Below are 21,196 nucleotides of genomic sequence, written 5' to 3' on the forward strand. Positions count from 1 at the left end.
GCAGGCAAATGGATGGAACTAGAAAATATCATCCTGAGTGAGGTAACCCAGACCCAGAAGGACAAACATGGTATGTACTCACTCATAAGTGGATACTAGATAGAAAGCAAAGAACAATCAGACTGCAACCCACAGAACCAGGGAGGCTATAAAGCAGGGGGGACCCTAGGATGACTGTGGCTTATAATAAGCTTTGATTTTACTCAATCACTGGGCAAGCCTCAGTGAAACATTTCACTATTAGGATAAGAATTTGTACTGTATCAAGCTGATAATAAAAAAAAATTAAAATTAAAAATAAATAAAAATAATTTTTGTTCCCGGATATTTGAACCTATGAAAATGTTTTGATTCAGAGTTCAGACTGCGTTGGTATGTGAAAATGAAGTCCGAAGTCCCCCTCCTTCCTGACTCTCCAGTCACTTGCTTTGCTTTCTCTACCAGCAACTAACAGTGTTACTCATGTTTTCCTATCTGCTGGATAAAGTCCACATTCCACTGTGAGGTGTGGCTCTGTCCTACACTTGTTTATCTGCTGCGGCCTTTCCTTTCCTCTGGCTCTCCCCATGCTCTCCAGCAGAGGGGGCTGCGCTCAGTTCCTCGCCTGAACATTGGGCAGGCCTCCTGTCACCATCCAGTACAGTGGGTGCCTGTGGCCTCTCTCTTCCAGCTCTCTCTTCCCCAGGGCGAGCAGCTTGTTGCTCATGTGTAGACTTGCAGTCTGTGAATCTCTGGAGATAGGAGGATACACATGGATGCTGAGAAGGCCAAAAGGGAGTATGGAGGGCCATATCCAGCCAGATTCTTCCAAGGGCCACGTGTGTGACACCATGTGAGCTATGCCAGCTCCTTCCAGTAAAATGGCATGACCCCTGGCTGATGAGATCCTTCCTGACGAAGACAGCAGGTGCCTCCCACATCAGCAGACCCCTCTGAGACAGGAATACTGACTGACTTGTGACTTGTGACATCCTCTGACACTGCATGGTGAATGGATAGTAACCAAGCTTTGCAAACCATGTTTGATGACGTCCTCTGAAGAAGGCAGCAGAAGCTTCCTTGCTCAGGCCAAGCAGAAGACCTGCTGGAAGGAGACAATTGTCTGTACAACCTTGAGAGAACTGTGGAGTCAATGTTAAAAAGAAACATGCCAGACGCTAAGGCAGGTCAAGAGGACAGGCTAACCGCCCCTTAGTGAGATATGTACTTCTCTGCTCCCTCCACACAGTTGCTGCTCACTGCCCCTCATTGCTAAGCCTGTCTGCATTCTAAGTTCTAACTCAGAAAGCAGAACCTTTTTTTTTTTTTTTCTTTTTGGTTTTTTTGAGACAGGGTTCCCCTGTGTAGCTTTGTGCCTTTCCTGGATCTCACTCTGTAGTCCAGGCTGGCCTTGAACTCACAGAGATCTGCCTGGCTCTGCCTCCCGAGTGCTGGGATTAAAGGCATGTGCCACCACTGCTCAGCTGCTCCCTTTTTCTAACTTCAACTCAAATCCTAAACCTGACACCTGAGTGTCTCCCTTTCTCTGAAGCCCTCCTTCCCCATATACCTGTTTTGTGTTCCCAGCCTCTATTTCAGACAGCATGACTTTCTCTTTTTGACTTTTCCAAGTCCTCCTGGTTGCTGCTGGTATCTCTCACTTTTCTGCTCCCCTTTCTGTTTTTTTTTTTTTTTCCCCCTTGATTTCTTCTCTTTCTGCCAAACTCTGGTAAAATTATCTTTGATTTTCCTTCTGTTTAAAAATTCTCCCATCAATGAGACAGAACCGGCAGACAGGACCCCATGTGATTTTCCCTGTGTGACTTATATTGTTCTATTATTAGATAAAACTCAGCTGGGCAGTGGTGGCGCACGCCTTTAATCCCAGCACTCAGGAGGCAGAAGCAGGCGGATCTCTGTGAGTTTGAGGCCAGCCTGGGATACAGAATGAGTTCCAGGAAAGGCGCAAAGCTACACAGAGAAACACTGTCTCAAAAAAAAAAAACAAATGATAATAATAATAATAATAATAATAATAATAATAATAAAATAAATAAAAATGAGTAGTCAGATATTGGGGTAAAAATGTGATAGACCCAAAGAGCAGTGGAGGAATGATCAGCTGACCCAGCCTCTCCACACTTCCAGATCAAAAAGACCCCGTACCCTCCCAAGTTCCCCCTACTGCTTTCAGTGCCCTCCTATCTCAGTCCTCCAAAATATCTGTGGCTAATCCCAGACAGCCAATCATCAAAGCCACCCTCTGATTCAAGGTAAACTGTATTACCAGTCTCAGAGTATCATCAGTGCAAACAAATACCTCACAACATTTCCTCCATTTTGTCTAAACAAAAAGGAAGGGTTTTGACTCTAACACAGTAAAACCATATACAATAAGAACAATTTATCAAGTAAGAATTACATTTACAATGTCCAGTCCATTTGTATTTGGCAAATTTGAAGAAAATACTATCTATTCTATCTTGAGTTCAAAGTTTTGTACCTAATTCACTTTCTATCCTAATTTGTATTACCAACCAAAAACTATCTTTTTAGACCTCAAAACATTTTCTTAGATAAACAATTTAAGCTTTATGTCACTCAACCTTATACACTTTGCACCTCTTTTGTGAGTTTCTTTTCCGAATTTGGTAACAAGGAAAGCTGTAACTATAACTATGTTGTCTTTAACTCCATTGGAGACCCAAGAAGGATACAATATTACCTGAGTAAACAGGGAGTGTAGAGTAATCATCTTCCAAAACTGTAGAAATGACAGAAGCAGCTGGCTGCCTGGACAATCACCCAAAGTTTCTCTGCAACACTGTGGCATCCACCTTCGGCCTACAGGTCCAGAATATCTGACAGAATTTTGTTGTGAAGGAGGAATTTTGAGAGACTGTCCTACCTTGTCTTGGCAAAGTTCAGCAATTGCTTTATGTGTCCTGCTTGTGCAGTTTGGACAGCATTCTGCCAGCAGTTGAGGCAAGGGCAGTTTCTTGCCCTGTGGCTAACTTTGCCACAATGAAAGCAAACTCTATGTGGAGGTTATTTGATGCCCACCATCCTTTTTTGAAGTAAATTGGTGCTGCCAGGAGCAGATGTGTCTCACTGTCATGAAAAGTCTTATGTCATTAAAACATTTTAAATGCCATATTCTATAGGTCTCTGAAGTGTTTGAAGACCACATATCTATCTAAACTATATCTCTGTTTGACCTTGAAGACATGGCCTCAACTTTGATTGTTCTAGATGACTGTTAACCTGCATTTCTTAATTATCCTAAATAGTTTATAATAATAATTTTCAAGGACTAGAACTTTACATTACATTGTTAAATGAGCTGCTTAGGTACAACACCTTAAACAAGAATAGAAACATATATACAGTATAACAAAAATAACCTTAATTTGGAACAATATACAAAAATTCATACCAATATAAAATATTTGAGGTTAGTAGTTGCTTCCTTTTAGTTAAAAAGTAGACTCAATAATCTACCCTTTTCCCCTACCATTCCTATATCCCTCCTTTTTTCTTTTCAGAACAAGATCCCTGAATCTAGTCTCCTATGCTTAGTTTCCTCCCTGATCATGACCAATAACAACTTGTAACCAACCCCCCTAAACGATGATAAACATCTGTAATCCATTGAATGGCCAAAAACCACCCATCCCACCTCTCAGGAATATGGGCATCATGTTCTTAAAATTACTTCCTGTTGTCTGGGGACAACTGCATTTTTAAGGGACCCTGAGAAAACTGGGATAATGCTCTAGTCTGGGAGAGCTAGCTGTTGTCCAGTCTTGATGTGATGGGAAAGTGTAGGGCTTATCTGAAGTCCTGACTGGAATAGTCTCTAGGGCTGGGCCATCTTAGGTAACCACTTTGAAGTTGTCCTGAGCAGTTTGTAGTCCAAAGCTAATCTCTGGGTGGTGTTTGTCAACTTAGTGGTTTTTCCACAATCCAGGTGAATTAATTGTTGCAGGGCTGCATCATCTTCTTGGAGACCTCCAATGTTACTCTTAGGAATGGTCACAGTTTACTGCAGAAAACTTAAACAATTTAAATGTCATATGCAGCAGATCTCTGAGAGATTAAAGGACCACAATCTGATAAATATGTCCAGGGTACACAAACTTAGTTCCTAGTTACCTGCTTTAGATTCAAGCCCCAAATCATGAACAGGAAGCTAGATGAAGCCCATTTTTAGAATTAGTATTCTATATGAACATTACTATCATGACATAAAGTTTAAATATGTATAATGATCTTATACATTTTGATATAATATTTATCCCTTAAGAAACATTTTAAAGAGTCAAAATAAAAGCAAAGGATTATGAGATTAATGGCAATAGAATAGTCCTTTAATTTTTTTTCTTCTGTCCCATATCAGGTGGCTCTTCTGACATGAGACAGAGATTTTGGATTTTTCTTAACAAGCATGCTTGGTATAAAGAGAGAGAGAGTCACATTCCAGTTCCAAAGCCAGTTTTAATTTTTAATTGAACCGAGACTACAAAAAGACCATTTACCTTATATGTCTGTAGTGAACAGCAGAAACAAACATTTGGGAAGATGTATGAAATTCTATCCTGTTGGAAGTGTGCTATATCATCAGGCCAATTTACTCAGCAAGCCGTGGTGAACGAGCCAGTAAGCAGCACCCCTCTGTGGTCTGCGCATCAGCTCCAGGTTCCTGCTCTGTGTGAGTTCATGTCCTGACTTCCTTCCATGGTGGACTAGAATGAGAAAGTGTAAGTCAAACAAACCCTGTCCTCCCCACCTCTCTTTGGTCATGGTGTTTCATCATAGCAATGGTAACCCTGACTAAGAGACTGTAACTTGGAACTGTGATCTAAAATTAACCTTTTGTGCTCTAAGTTACCTTACTTCAGGTATTTTATCATAGTCACAGAAACGACTCAGGACCCCATCACTGTCACGGCCTCAAGTTGCAGCATCCTTCATCATGCAGCGGGCCGGAAGGAAGATTGCTCTCCAGATGAGAGTTCTTTACCACCTCCTGGCTGTCCTCACTGCAAATCCAAGTCTCACACAGTAGCAAGGTGCTCTCCTCCTTGCAGAAGGAGGCACTGGACTAACACACAAGTGACCACAGAGCTTCCCGGCCCTAGGGCACGTAGCTGATTTTCCCTGAGACTGGACACAGCATGGAAGGAAGCCCTGTTAGCAAAGGTTAGTGTCTCTAGGGCCAATCCACTGTCGACACTGTAAAGTTAGACTTTCCACTCTGAAAGTTTCAAAGGCAGACTCTGCAATGAGGTGAACTCAGGCTCCTCAGTGGCTCTGCACAGCTTCCTCCCCCAAAAGGTAACTGGTGGCTTTCAAACTTGAGCACGTGTCAAATGGTTAAACTGTAAAACCCAGTGTGTTTCCTTTGTCACCATAATCATTGTAGGCCAGATTATTATTAATAATAATAACTTTGTTTTGTTTTATTTTTCAGACCAGGGTTTCTCTACATAGCCCTGGGTATCCTGTTATTCACTCTGTAGACCAGGCTGACCTTGAATTTATAGAGATCCGCCTGCTGGGATTAAAGGTGTGTGCCACTTCCTGGCCCTAGGTCAGATTCTTAATGACACCATTAAACACAGAGTTGATTGTGAGGCAACACAAAATCCACTATGAATGATAAGGTCCCAACAACTTTGTTCTTAAACTTTTTGCTATACTGTGATGGTAGTATACTGTGAACAATGACTGCCTTCTTAAAAATTAGCATTGTAGGGTATAGTTGGAGTTTCCTTTGGGCCACCAGCTCACAAATAACAACATGGAGACTTCTTACTAATTATGAAAGCTAGACCTTAGCTGAGGTGTGTTTTCAACTAGCTCTTACAAGTTAAAGTGACCCATTTATATTAACCAACATTCTGCTATGTGGTGTTTCTCCACACTGCCCATCCTGCTTCCTCCCCATCTGGCAGGCGACTCTGCCTTTCTTCTTCCCAGAGTCCTCCCTGTCCCCAGAAGTCCCACCTAACCTCTTCCTGCCTAGTTATTTGCCATGAAGCTCTTTATTAAATCAATCACAGTGACACGTCTTCACACCGTGTAAAGAAATATTCTGCAATGCTAAGGGTCTGGAGAGGTGGTTCATCGAGTAAGAGCATGGCTGCTCATCCAAAGGGTCAGTTCCCACACGCACATGGCAGCTCACAACTGCCTGTAACTCCAGTTCCAGGTCATCTGATGCCCTCACACAGAGATACCAGCAGACAAAACACCAATGCACATAAAAGAAAAGAAATCATTAGAAAATTACTGTATTTCCTAAAGTTTCAAATTCAGAACTAGAGCCCGTGAGGCAGACTGTCCAGTCCTCGCTGTGGACTAGCACCAGTACCCTGCCTGCAGCAGGGCTGGGATGCAGGAGCTTGCTGAGGCCAAGCGCACAGTGAGCAAACACGCTCTCACAATCGCTTGTTTCTCTCCCCATCGTTTCGACCAACAAGGGGAAGAGAAAGCAGATAGATGGCTAGTGGCTCTTCAGCTGCCACCACGAGCAAAGATGATTGACAGGAGCGATCCTCATTCCAAAGTCACCGTCCCCAGCAATGGGATGAGGGGATTTAGGCAGGACACATAACGGGTAATGGTGAGCTCACAAAGCAGAGAATTGGCAGTCTCCATGGCGAAGGCCCTCCCTGGTCTGATCAAAGAGCCAAGCAACAGCCTAGATCTGAGAAACCCAGCATCAATGGCTGATGCCTTAGCAATGGGCCCAATCACTTTACAGTCAGGGCAGCTGGAGCCCAGAAGGTTCAACTTATCTGTCCTGGTAGGTATTTCTTCTTGGATAACTGAACAAATGCTCATTCTCAACAATAAGGGCTCACCATCTCCGTCTTCTTTCCTAGACCAGCCTTTTCTCTTAGGATTTCAGTCTCCAGAGTGTGGCTCACCCACACCCATCCCAGACTGCTGTGCTATGGAGCTGGGCTACCACGTCTTGCTACTTCCATCTGACTATGTTACTCAGTCCGTGTCTATCCTCAGTCTTTCCCCTGGTTTGGGATGACTTCAGCTGGAGCCAGGGTTTTGGGTCTTATTCAGTCATTCCTTCCCAGAGCAGCCAGGTGACCTTTTCAACACCCCCTCTGTCCATGCTTTTCAGCTGTCAACATATTAAATCAGGACAAGTTACGTTTCTATCTACCCTCATTGTCTCCCTCACTGAATACACTGGAACATTCTAACTAAGCTGAGCAAAGAGCAGGTGGGTGACTGTGTCCCAGTCTCTCTTTTCCAGCTTCTTCAGGCCATTACTCAGGCTGTTCCTGTACAGAATTCCTTCCTCTACCCTGTCCCCACTCCTCCTGGAGCTTACATCACAGTTGAAAAGCTCTATCTTGGCTGGAGAGATGGCTCAGTGGGTGAAGCGTTTGGCATCTAAGTCTGTGGACCTTGGTTCAGACCCCTAGAATCCATACAAAGACAGGTGTGGTGGCATGTGGCAGCTGCTGTAGTGAAGTGGAGAATCACCAGAAACTCTAGGGCCAGCTTGCCTGGCCTACACAGTGATGAACAAGAGACCCTGTTTCAAGGAGGAAGGCAAGGATCAATAGTAGAGGTTGTCCTTGAACCTTCACACTCATGCTGTGGCACGCCTACACACACACACACACACACACACACACACACACACACACACACACACACACGAGTTCTGTCCTTGGAGAATGCAAACATCTGGGACTCATTTGCTCTGTGTCTTGACCAGGCTGTTTGTCTATCACTGTCGGATGAACTTGCAGACAGACTGTCAGTCACACAGATGGACAGGCGCTTCATCTAACTTTAAATCTTAGGAGAAGCCTGGTGAAAGGTCAATGCATATATTGAAAGGAACAGATAAACTGAAGAGACACGGGGTTGGCTCAGACAGCTCCGTGATGAAGAGCACTGGCTGTTCTTGCAGAGGACCTAGGTTCAGGTTCTAGTACCCGCATGGTAGATCACAACCATCTGTAACTCCAGTTCTAAGAGATTGGTGCCCTCTTTGGCCTCTTCAGGAACCAGGCATGCACAAGGTGTACATACATACGTACACTCATATAATAAAATAAAATAAATTCATTTAACTTTGTTTTGCCAGGCATCGTGGCACATACCTTTAATTCTGGCACTTGGGAGGCAGAGTCAGGCAGGTCTCTGTGAACTTGAGATCAGCCTGGTCTACCTTTTGAGTTCCGGGTCAGCCAAGGCTACAGTGAGACCCATCTTTCTGTTTGTTTGTTTGAAATAAAGCAACAGTTACCCTGCCAGGAGGCCCACTTCTAGTGTGGGCCATGACTTTCTAGGCATGGAGCTCTGACAGAAGCTTGTGGACCAGGAGGGCTCTGACCCTCCTCAGGACTGGGCCGCAGGATGCTGGAGAGTAGGGCAGACAGTGAGGCCAGGAAAACCTCACAAAACCAGCAAAGGAAAAGAGCACATTGGCAAAGAAGCAGCTGGAATGACCTTCCCTAACCCCACACGAAATCCACTAATACCAGCCACTGTCCCATAGAGCAGTGGCTGTCAACCTGTCGATTTCGACCCCTTCAGGGATCAAACGTTCCTTTACATATCAGATATACTGCATATCAGATATCTACATTATGATTCATAACAGCAAATTACAGTTATGAAGTAGCAACAAAATAATTTTGTGGTTGGGGGTCACCACAACATGAGGGACTGAAGTAATGGATCCCAGCGTTAGGAAAGTTGAGAACCACTGCTCTAGAGTATGGAGGTGACCTATGGTTCATTATAATTCTGCAACCCACACTCCTGCCGAGAGACTTAGGCTTATTGTCTGTGGTGACAGTCCAAACAACAGAAGAATACTTCAAAATCCTACTTCCTTAGATTTTTAATTTTTATTTTAAGTGTATGTATGTTTTGCCTGTACGTATGCCTGAGTATCACCAGTGTTCTGGATATCTACAGCGGCCAGAAGCAGGTGTTGGATCCTCTGGAACTGGAATTGTAGACAGTTGTGAGCCTCTCTGTAAGTGAAGAGAGCCCAACCTGGGTCCTCTGCAAGAGCAGCCAGTGCTCTTAACCGCTGAACACTTTCTCCAGACCCTATTATTATTATTATTATTATTATTATTATTATTATTATTATTTGCATTTATCCCCACTGTGTGCATGTGTGTGTGTATAAGACTTGGTCCCCCACCTGCCCCCACCATTGGGGTCCCAGGGACTGAACTCGGATCATCAGTGTTGGCAGCTGGCACCTTGACCTGTAGAGCTCTGTTCCACGGATGAGTTAATCGCTGACGTTTCTGAGACAGGGTCTGGCTATCATAGTCCACGATGGTCTTGAACTTAGCGCTACCCCCGTGCTGCAGCCTGATTTGTAAATCCTGTTTAGAAAGCTGTCTAAGAAGAACCTCCATCCTGGTTTCCTCAGGACGCGTCTGAAATGGCCTATGTGCCTGTCACCCTGGATCACGTTGCTAGAAGCCACTCCAGTCATCTCGTCTCTCCACCTGCCGAGGTTTAGGTTGAGCGTTCAAGAAAGTTCCGAGATCTTCTAGAGACCTGCCCAAAGCTGCTCCCATGAAATCTTCCATTCTTCCTTTCAGGGCAACTTCCGGCGCAACTGAGTGCGCTCCTTTTAGAAGCAAAAGGGTAAAGACTATAGAGGGCTGGAGGGTCCCTTGGCAAGGGGGCGGGATCGCGCTAAAACGGGGGGGGGGGTGGGATGCGGTGAAGAGGGGAAACAAAGGCAAAGTAAAATAAGAGTGACCACCCCAAGGCAAGGCTGCCACCCGCGATGAGCTGGGACCTGGCTCCACCATGAGTCGAGACTTCAGGGCCAGAGGTTTGACAGGCGGTGCGGCTGCGCCAACTCTGGCTCCTCCCACCCATCCGGAGTCTTAAGCCCCGCCTCGCCATCGGGGCTCGAGAGCCCAGGCCTGCACCGGGTAGTTTAACATGGGCGCCTCCAGCTCCTCGGCTCTGGCTCGCCTCGGGCTCCCCGGGCAGCCGCGGTCCACCTGGCTCGGCGTCGCCGCGCTAGGACTGGCCGCGGTGGCGCTGGGGACCTTGGCCTGGCGTAGCACGCGTTCCCGACGGCGCCGGCGGCTGCGGCAGGTGGGGACGGTGTCCCAGCTCTGGATCTACCCGATCAAGTCCTGCAAGGGAGTGTCGGTGTACGAGACCGAGTGCACCGCCATGGGGCTGCGCTGCGGCAAAGTGCGCGACAGGTAAGACGGGCCGGGACGAGGGAGGTGGAGCCGCCGAAGCATGGTGACATTCCTGAGAGGGGTTCTACACTGCAAGCCGCGTTCTCCCCAAACCAAGAAAGCAAGGGTTTGCTGCATCTGGGAAACACGCACACACGTGGGGAAAGAGCTGCCACCGACTGTTAACACCGTGCACATTTGTGAGCATGTTCAAGTTGAAATCGTAGTTTGTAAGTTCGAAAATGGCAGTGGGGGAGGCCTTCCGGGAGGAGAATTTTAGCTTTACAATATGCAAAGTTAATTTACTGTAGCGTGGAGCAGAGCGCCTTGATTTTGATCCCTCCCCTTGCAGCTATCAAGACAACTGCGGTTTGCTGGCAGAATCCCCTGGGCTCTCGAGTTTTGATCCTTTAGCTGTGAGGCCTATGCTTCTTGGTAAAGTAGTTTTGGAAAAGTGGATTAGGGCAACGCTGGACCCCTGGGGTGGGGGTGGGGGTGGGGGGGAGAGAGAGACAGACAGAGACAGAGAGGGAGAGGAGAGAGGAGAGGGAGAGAAGAGAGAGAGAGGGGGGAGAGGGGAGAGAAAGGGGAGGGGGGGAGAGAGGGAGAGAGAGAGAGAGACAGAGACAGAGGGGAGAGGAGAGAGAGGGGGGAGACACACACACACACACACACACACACACACACACACACACACACCACACAACCTGGTTGTCTGCCCAGCTCTCCCACTTGTAGGATACTAGAAATACAAAAAGCCACTGGATGAATGTTTTCAGAGCACTGGATCCTTCCTTCCCTCTAGTTCTGGTGAGCGCTTTAATGAGTAACAGAGCAGAATTACATGATTTGTGGGTGGGGAGGGGGTAGTGAGGACAGGGAACTAGTCGCAAACCGAGGTGTAAAATAATCATAAAGGGGGTTAGAATGAAGCAAAGCAAAGACAGTTTGCCCTGTACAGAACAAATACATAGATCAGGAAACAGGCTCAGCCAGACTGGGTGAGAGTTCTGTTGAAGGAGGGCCAGCCTGGGCTTGTATGACATCCAGCTGTCACTGTGACTAAGTGTGAACCCTTGGAAAGCCTAGGTCAAGAGGCACAACTGAGCACATAGATATTTCTCAAACCTTGAAAGGTGTTGTTAGGGTGAGCAAAGTTGTTCCCCTAGGCAGATTCAGCGTGACATGTGTCCTGGTGGCAGTGTACCCCACCCTTTTCCTCACCCCGCAGCAGGTTTGATTTTTAGGCTGTCAAAGGGAATGCCTGTACCCTTCTTTTACAGGTGGGTGGTCCTCCCCAGGCTGAGCACATAGGTTTCTTTCTTATAATTGGATGTCTTCTTCCATGGCGGACATGGTAGTTGTACTTCTGTATCTGGGCAAAGGAGGGAGTTTGCAAACTGGTCATTTGAGGAACCTCATAGCAGAGGTCATGTGCTGCCCAGTGTCCATCCCAGTACACCTGTGTGTTCCGACCCTTGAAGACCGTTGTCCTAAAAGAAATGCTGGCCCCTGATGCATTGGAAAATGTCGTCTCAAGTGTCTTGCCTGAGGGCTTTGCAGTAACAACATAGAGTATTTCCCAAGAGTCCACTCCTGTCCAGACGAACTAACTCACATCCCCAAGAACGAAGGAGACTTCTGTAGCGTGTTGAAGTCTCCCCGGGTGATTCGCCTGCGGTAATTAAAAGGGTTTTACAGAGACTGTTGTGAAGGCGAGGATATTTAGAGCTTATTTCAGTGCGAAGGATAAGAGCACGTGCTTGAGGCTGGAAAGACCTTGGATACTGGGTGCTGGATGTAGTCCAAACACGGGAGGTGCTGAAGCTCAGAGCGCTGACCCGAGAGGCCGACACGGCTGCTTTCCTTCCTGTTTAAGAACGTGAGGGTATCTCTCAGGTGACCACTATCCACCCGTGTTTCTTCAGATCATCAGGGGACGTCTGCTCATCGTTAAGACTATCATGGCCTCCTTGTAAATATTGCTAGTGTCGAGAGAAAAATGTGTCCTTTGCCCCTTCCTGCTTTTCTGCTTCCTGAGGGTTCAATAAAATAAATAGAATTGGATGTTTCTCTTGTTTTGAGCAATAAATTCTTCCCTCCCTCCCTCCCTCCCTCCCTTCCTTTCTTTTCTTTCTTCCAGAGGACCTCACTATGTAGTTGTGGCTGGCCTGAACTTGCTGTGTAGACAAGGTTGGCCTTGAACTCACAGGGATGCACCTGCCTCTGCTTCCTAAGTGCTGGGATTACAGGTTTTTCATTACCATGCCCAGCACGAGCAATATGTTCTTAAGATGATGTGGTCTGGAGTGGAGGAAAAGTCAGTGAAATGAATATATGATCGGCATTGGGCTGAATCCTGTCCTGTAACTTGTCCAGTCTAAGGTTGGTTTTGTGGGCTAGATATGAATGTCTCCATCCCTCGGACCTAAGAAGTCAGTATTAGACAGGCTGAGTGTGTCAGCTGGGATCACAAACCCAGCCTGTTCTGGGGGTTTTGAATTCAGATCTAGGTGACTACAGCATTCACTCTTTCTATGAAAGCACTGTGTGATACAGGAATGTGAGAAGTGCATAGGAGACCTTGAACAAAGGCATTTAACTTCTCCGAGCCTCAGTTTTGTTTGAAAAAAAAAAAAAAGAGCTTGAGTTTTATTTATCAAAGGGTGATTAATATTCAGAAGCAGGCTTGCCAGCCAGAATGCTGCTTAATGACCCTTGTTTTCCGCCGAGTAGCACAACCATCGGTATTTCTGGAGGGCAGGGAAAGAGCCCCTTTGCTTAATTTGTGTCTGGATTGTCCTCTGTACTGCCCGGTGCCTCCAACTACTGAGGATCTTTGCTAGTGTTCTCGGCCCATTTGGTCTGGACCTTGTCCCAGCTCCCTGAGTTGTGAGGTCTTCAAGGTCCTCCCAGAAGTTGCTAACATAGGCTGTCTGCTTCGGGAGTAGCCTCCTTCCTTGACCTTGTAAATGTCCTTAAACAGTCAAGCCAGTCACCTTCTCTGCCCAGACCCTTCCTTGTAGCCAGCTGTCTATTGCTTCTACACGGATTTATCATCTGTTGATAAAGGGACACACACACACACACACACACACACACACACACACACACACACACGCCACGCCATGTTTATTCTCGTTCTCACCTCCATCTTTCTCTCCCATCTCCTCTTTCAGGTTAGTCCTTGCTCCTGCCCCGCTCCACCCCAGCCCTGCCGGCTGGTATTTAACTTGAATGAGATTTTTCGTTTGCCCTGGGTTCAGCTTCACCACCGTGACATTGGTCATTCAAGGCCCCGTTTCCTGTGGGGATTCTGAGCTCTGGGCTGTGACACTGGTCCAGCTGCCCCCTGCTTGTGCTTTACTGTCAAATCAGGGTGCTGACTCTTACTGCAGGTCAAGTTGGGGTAACTTGGTTATGAAACAGCCTAGTCTCATCCTTTCTTTCGGCCTTGGCAGAGCACAGCAGATCATTTGTTTACGGGAATTATTTATGTGCACAAGATTAAAAAAAAAAGTATCCTGAAGGTTGGCAGGGTAACGAGGTGATTCAGGTTTGTTATGTGTGGCAGCTGTCTTAGTTAATGGTTCTTATTGTTGAGGCAAGAAGCAACTTAAGGAAAGAAGGGTTTGGAGCAGGATGGGGAGGTAGCTGGTCAAGCTGCCTCCACAGTCAGGAAGCAGAGAAGACAGTGTTCAGCTGGCTTTATCCTTTCTACTCAGTCTGGAAGCCCAGCCCATGGTATGATGCCATCCCTGTTTAGGGTGAGTCTTTGCACCTTAATTAATTTAGACAATTTCTCAGGTAGGCCCAGGTAATTCAAGATCCTGTCAAGTTGACAGTCGCTATCAACCATTACATTAACCTCTTAACCTTTTATCTGTTTTGTGCAGTCCCAAGGTTGAATTCTCTTGCGTGGACTTTTGCCTTTTCAGTCCCAGCAATTAGCAGGAGGCCACTGAGCATCCCCTCCCACTTTTTTTTTTTTTTAAAGATTTATTTATTTACTGTGTATACGGTGTTCTGTCTGCATGTATGACTGCAGGCCAGAAGAGGGCTCTAGATCTCATTACAGATGGTTGTGAGCCACCATGTGGTTGCTGGGACTTGAACTCAGGACCTCTGGAAAAGCAGTCAGTGCTCTTAACCTCTGAGCCATCTCTCCAACCCCCCCCCCCCCACATACACACACACTTTTAACATTAGTATTGAGTTCCCAAGTCATTACACAGTGGCCTGGGCTAAAGCAGAAGGGTATCAACTGTGAGAGGGAGATTTTGGGTGGATGGGAGCTGAGAAGATTCAGCCTGGAGAAGGATTGATGGCCAGTGATGATGTGTCTGGTGGAGTACATACCAAGTCTTGTCTGGAGCTGGGGCATGCTGGGAGTTACTGTGTCTAGGAAGTCTAGGAACACACACTGGTGTCTGGTGAGGTCTTCTTGTTGCATCTTAAGGTGGCAAAGGGCGTCGCATGAGTGCTGGAGGGAGCTTCTTTTGGGGCCAACCACTTTTGGACCAAAAGGATCTGTCCAGACCTGCACAATCTGCCATCGGCTCTCACACCAGGGTGGGTCGATAGTTCTGAGGTGATGGAGAGCTAGAGGAAGTTCTCGAGGATTGGGGAAAACTTTCTGAATGTACACCTGTCTGACTCTCTGCAGGTTCTGGATGGTGGTTAAGGAAGATGGACACATGGTCACTGCCCGCCAGGAGCCTCGCCTTGTGCTGGTCTCCATCACCTTGGAGAACAATTATCTGACTCTCGAAGCTCCAGGCATGGACCAGATGGTTTTGCCTATCAAGCTGCCTTCTTCGAATAAGATCCACGACTGCAGGTGCTCTGCTTAGGGGCAGTGGGGAGGCTGCAAGAGACCTGGTTCTTCCTTGCATTTGTTACAGTTTATGTCAGAACTGTAGATGAGGGAATTGGTGCAGGAAAATACTGAAGGGGCGTTAGTCTGTAAGGTAGGGCTCAAGCGGGAGCAACTGTTAAAGGTACCCAGGGCTCTATTTATTTATTTATTTGTTTGTTTGTTTGTTTGTTTGTTTGTTTGTTTATTTGAGGTGGGGGGCTGACATCCCAGGTTGACCTCCGATTTGCTGTATAACCAAGAATGACTTTGAACTTTTGACCATTAGGCCTTCACCCCCTGAATGCTGGGGTGACAGGTCTGCACCACCACACTCAGTTTGTGTGGTGCTGAGGATCGAACCCTGGGCTTTGGGCGTGCTGGGCATTCACTGTACCAAACGAGAGCCATGGCCTCCACCTCGGGATTCGTTTTAAGCAGGGCCTGTGAGAGTTGCAGATGATGAAATGACTCGTCCAGGAAAAACTATCATTCCATTGATGGGTTCCTAGAAGTAGGTGGAGCTAACATAGGGAAGCCTGGGGGGTGGGGTGGGGCTGGCCAGAGGTAAGTCAAGGAAGGGGAACCACAGCCCAGAGCCTTTGCTTGGGCTTCTGCAGGAAAGAGAGAAAAAGCAAGGGATTAAGCAGGGTTCAGGTTAGAGTAACTTCAGCATGGGGGTGTGGGGGGGTGTCTCACACATAGCAGCTGTGTAACTTATAGTCCTGACATGCTCCTTGTAGATAAGGACTCCATAAAGGAGGGTTTACAAGTCATGCGTGATATGACAATTCCTATTGTCCCGAGGAATATGTCTTTAGCTGTGGCTGTCCCTTCTCCAAGGCCTTCAAGATAGCAAAGCAGAAAGTGTAGTTGACCCAAGTGTAGTTTATTTAATAATGGGCACATATGCAGCAGTGTGTGTGTGCGTGTGTGCGTGTGTGTGTGTGTGTGTGTGTGTGTGTGTGTGTGTCTAGGTGCACGTGTAATAGCACACATGTGGTGGTCAGAGGACACTTAGAAGAGTCACTTTTCTTCTGCCATGTGGGTTCCGGGGATCAAACCCAGGTCTTCAGGTTTGACAGCAAGTCCCTTATCCACTGAACCACCTCCCTGGCCCTTGGAGAGACACTGTTTAGAGTTCTCAGGCCGCCATCCAGCTAAGAGAAGTTACTGGGGACTTTACCAATTGATCTCAGAGCTGGATAGATAACAAGCATGCTGGAACTTTCCAGCCCCTCAAATGTGTCGCTGAGGTTGAGGACTTAGAGCAGGGGTATGTGTGTGGGCAGGCGCGAGGCGTCAGGTCTTGGCATCCTCTCTCGATGTCCCATGGCCTGCTGGGTCTTGCCTAAAATTGTGTGTGTGTGTGTGTGTGTGTGTGTGTGTGTGTGTGTGTGTGTGTGTGTCTGCTGCTACTAAGGATTAAAGCTCTTTGATGTTGGGGAATCACAGAAACTTAGGTGTTTGCTGTGAGATGATGTAATGTTGTGGATCCCTTGGTAACCAGCTGAGTGCTGGGGTTAGAACCAGAGTTTTGTGCATACTAAGTGGGTGCTCTACCCTTGAGCTGTGCACTCAGCCCTCAAGCTTTCCTTTTCTCTCTTCTTTCTTTCTTTTTCTTCTTTGAGACAGAGTCTCACTGTGTATCTCTGGCTGGTTTACTGTAAGCTGTTTTGAGGGCACAATGTTTTCTCTCCCAGGTTGTTTTATCCTCACTGCCATAGAAGAAGGGGGCAGCCTGTCCCTGGACAGTGGGCCTCGCAGGGCACTTTGAGACACACATGCTTTGGTCTGGAATGGGCGAGGAGGCTCAGCCTCCTTCCAGAACCAGCTTCACAGTGAGCTCAAACAACACTGTGTGCTAAGCAATCTGGAAGTTCGTTGAGCCCAGCCCTTTGGGCTTTTATTGCATAGGTGTGATTGATAAAAATAATTAGCCATTGATCAACTCAGTCTTCAGCCTCTGCCCCCTCAGAGGTCGGGGGTGCAGGGAGTCGGGGTGACGCTAAAGTCCAGACCTCCAATCTTGGAGCAGGTTCCCCTGGCAATCAGTTCTTGAGGGAGTTGGTTCCTCTACCACGAGGGGCCCGGGAATTAAACTCAGGTTTTCAGGCATGGTGGCAATCATCGTTACCATCTGAGTCATCTTGCCAGTCCCATGCTTTTGTTTTAAAGGAAGAGGAAGGAAGAAATTATCTTTGGTCTAACAAAAAGCCTTTGAGGTCTAGTTTTAAAGACTACCTAAGTCATAAAAATAAAGAAACAAATAAAAATCTAACAGATTAAAAAAAAAAAGACTAGCTAAGTAACATTTGATTTTTACATGTAGTTGACATATATGTATACGCAGGTATAATTAAATCAGGTGCAGAAGTGGCAGTTGTCTGTCTTGTTAACCATAGCATTTTTCCCCCTAAAAGTCAAAAGCAAAAGAAAATCGTGGCTTCAACCTTGTAAAGTCCCACTGAAGTTTGATTTCTCTGTAACTGAAGAGAGAAACCGAACAAGAAGTGGGTGTGATGGGATGATGTCTTAGCTGTTTTTCTGTGGTGACGAAGAGACATCGTGACTGAAGCAACTTAGAAAAGAAAGTATTTAATTGGGGTACAGCTTCATAGAGTAAGTCTACCATGGCGGGGAGCATGGCAGCAGGCAGGCATGGTGCTGGAGCAGGAGCTGAGAGTTTGCATCCTTCTCAGCAGGTAGGAGGCAGAGAGAGGGGTGAGGGGGGGGAGGGATGAGCCAAGTGAGAACGGTGCAGGCCTTCGACATCTCAGAGCCTACAGCCCCAGTGATACATCTCTTCCAACAAGGCCACACTTCCTAATTCTTCCCAGACTGTCCTACCAACTGGGGATCATGTAACCAAACTTATCAGCCTGTGGATGCTGTTCTCATTCCAACCACCAAGGAAGGCAAGAGGCATGCTTTTCATTCCTTACTACAGTGCGTGTCACCTCTGGGTCCTCAATGAGCAAACCTCTTCCAGCACACACCAGCTGGCATCCACCAGTCCGGTCCTAACTCCATCTGCCTGGAGCTAGCTAGCATCAGCTCTCACAGACTGAAGACTTGGTCCCATAGGACTATCCCTGGCGTCAAATGCCAGTGAGGGTGGTAACCTGACTCTGACTTACCACCTCTTCCTTGGGTTCTGTTCATTTGCTAGAGTGCCTCTTAGAAATTGGAAATCATGTTTGCCGGGTATTTAAAAAGGATGTTCTAAAGGCTAAGGGTAAGATCAATGGGGCATGTAGGGAACTGAACTGTAAATAGACGGTTCCTATTCTGACTGCTGGGTCCCAAATAACCACTCAGAGGCTGAATATGAATTACAAATGTTCAGCCAATAGCTCAGGCTTATTACTAATCAGCTCTTACATTTAAGTTAGCCCATATTTCTATTTATGCTTTGTCACATGGTGGTACCTTTATTAGCATGGCATGTTCATCTCTTGCTCCCTCTGTGCCTGGCTGGTGACTTCTCTGACTCTGACCTCTTTCCTATCATTCTTGGTTGGGCTTTCCTATCTAACGCCTGCCCAGCTACCAGCTTGTCAGCTTTTTGTGAAACAATGAGCGTAATACATATTCATAGTGTAGAAAAGGATTATTCCACAATACCGAACTCTTGTGTGCTTTCTGGGTATGCCTCCCTTTACACATCTCTAGGTGTTCAGCAGTTAGGAAACTCTGTGAACCTATGGAAACTTTATTACATAGTGTGCTTGATAAAATATCAGCCACTGATCAACTCAACCTTCAGCCTCTGCCCCTTCCTTGGAGATCAGGGGCTGTGGTACTGAAGTCCAGCACTCTGATCTTGAGGTTGGCTCCCGTGGCCTCAGGCAGCTTTGGAGACCCCAGCCATCAGTCATCCTGGTAACATGCAATTATCCTTCAGCTTCTTACCATCGGCCATGTTTTCCCAACACAGTGTGGCTTCCACTGTGTGAGTCTCTGGCAACCTGTTTGTTATTGTTTTTCTTCATCCTCATAAACATTGCTTTTTTCTCTAATATGAACAATATTCTATGAGTATTCTGTAAGGTTTATGTTTATTAGTTTTGATGATGTGTATGTGTGTAGCTGTGTATGAGTATGGTACAGGTGTGCCCTCAGAGAACATAGGTGTCAAATCACCTGGAACTGGAGCTTCAGGCCATGGTGAGTCGACTGACAGTCCTCCAGAAGAGCCCCAAGCTCTCTCAACCACTGAGTCATCCCCAGCCCCCTTACAGACATTCGTATGTGTGTCTTTGAAGAGTACATGTGCAAAGCATGGAGGTCAAAAGGATTCTCTATGTAGCCCGGGCTGGCCCAAACTCCTAAACCTCCTCCCTCCCCTGTTCTTAGATTATAGGTCTATACAAAACAGGAGGCTCTAGAAATGCCAAAATCTTTTCTAAAATGAATGTGCTGGTTTGTACCCCCTCAGAGTGGGGTCCATTGGGTAAGCTTGGGGTTCTTACCACATAGATTTTTAAAAATTATTCATTCATTTGTCCGTCCATCCATCCATCCATCTATCTATCTATCTATCTATCTATCTATCTATCTATCTATCTATTTATTTGCAGCAGGCACAGGAATACCTGTTATCAGTTGGAAGGACACAGGTTGATTGGCATCTTCTTGCCCTGTTTGGTACTTTCTACTTTTCCAAGGGCCAATGCCAACCTCCTGTATGTGGGTGGATGATAAGTGGTAGAAGTATGTGCAGTTTCATATGGGTGGTGTTCTGAAGGAGCTACAGGGCACCCTTAGTGCTGCTCACCAGTGGCTAGGCTCTGTTTTGAGTAGTCGAGAGGTTGATTGCAGTTTCAGGAGAATGATTGAAGGGCAATTGAGGACCAAGAAGGATCCACAGATCCAAACAGTGCTCCAAGAATGGTTTCAGATAGGAGGAGGGGGACCTGGAAGCCTTAACGGAGGGGTGTCAAGATTTGACACCAGGGGGTGTGGTGGTAATGCTTGCAATCCCAGCTCTGGGAGGTGGAGGACTTTGAGCCTTCAAGAGCTCAGACGTTCAACTATTAATGAGTATTCTGGGTATTTCTATTGAACTCCTTTGCACACATGACCTCAGGCATCCTCACACTGCGACAGGCTCTGTGTGTGTGTGTGTGTGTGTGTGTGTGTGTGTGTGTGTGTGAAGGACACACGCATGCACTTCTTATAATGTTGGGGAAGGGGAAGGGGAAACTTTCAAGAAATCAGTTTCCAGATCCTTAAATCCATATTTTGCACAGAGCATCTCCCCGACTCCCCACCTTAGTTAGGATTTTTATTGCTGTGAAGAGACACTTGTGTCTACAGCAACATTTTTATAAGGAAAACATTTAAACATTTAAAATATTGGGGTATCTCACTGACAGTTTCAGAGGTTCAGTGCATTATCATCATGGTAGGGAGCATGGCAATGTGCAGGCAGACATGGTGCTGACTACATCTTGATCAGAAGGCAACAGGGAGTGCCTGACTGTCACATTGAGCGAAGCTTGTGCATAAGAGACCTCAAGGCCCACCTCCACGGTGACACACTTCTTCCAACAAGGCCACACTTCACTTCAACAAGGCCACATCTAGTAGTGTCACTCCCTTTGGGGGCCATTTTCTTTCAAACTCCCCGCTGCCCATTGACGTGCTAGGAATGGAACTCAGGGCCTTGTACGCCTGCATTACAGAAGAGGGTGTCAGATCCCATTATAGATTGTTGTGAGCCACCATGTGGGTGCTGGGAATTGAACTTGGGACCTGTGGAAGAGCAGCCAGTGCTCTTAGCCACTGAGCCATCTCTCCAGCCCCCTAGGGCCTTGTATATGCTAAGTAAGTACTCTACCACTGAGTTAGCCAGACCTCATTTCTTTGTTATTATTATTATTTTTTTTTAAACAGAACTTTGTTGTGTTTCCTTTGGCAGCAATATACTGAAACTGGAATGATACAGAGTCAATTAGTCTGGCCCTGTGCAAGGATGACACACAAATTTGCTAAATGTTCCATATTTTTCTTAAAACAAATATAAAATAAACAAATAGATATTAAATTTAAAAAGTAGCTGGGTGTGGTGGTACATACCTTTAATCTCAGCACTTAGGAGGGGAAGGCAGGTAGATCTCTGTGAGTTCGAGACCACCTT

General features: G+C 46.5%; 1 protein-coding gene and 1 non-coding gene across 2 annotated transcripts in view; both read left to right on the forward strand.

The window, feature by feature from the left end:
- The first annotated feature begins 9,852 nt into the window (after positions 1-9,852).
- The window catches only part of Mtarc2 (mitochondrial amidoxime reducing component 2), a 36,026-nt gene continuing 24,682 nt past the window's right edge, over positions 9,853-21,196 (forward strand). Inside the window, exons 1-2 of the mRNA XM_036202886.1 lie at positions 9,853-10,217; positions 14,863-15,036. Of these exons, the coding sequence (XP_036058779.1) occupies positions 9,946-10,217; positions 14,863-15,036 (446 nt within the window). The 5' untranslated portion in view covers positions 9,853-9,945. The remainder of the gene's footprint in view (positions 10,218-14,862; positions 15,037-21,196) is intronic.
- On the forward strand, positions 20,963-21,066 carry LOC118593622. Its single transcript, XR_004946284.1, has one exon. It is a non-coding gene; the product is annotated as a U6 spliceosomal RNA (small nuclear RNA).

This window comes from Onychomys torridus, chromosome 11 (genome assembly GCF_903995425.1).
Source record: "Onychomys torridus chromosome 11, mOncTor1.1, whole genome shotgun sequence".
In the NCBI taxonomy this organism is placed as follows: domain Eukaryota; kingdom Metazoa; phylum Chordata; class Mammalia; order Rodentia; family Cricetidae; genus Onychomys; species Onychomys torridus.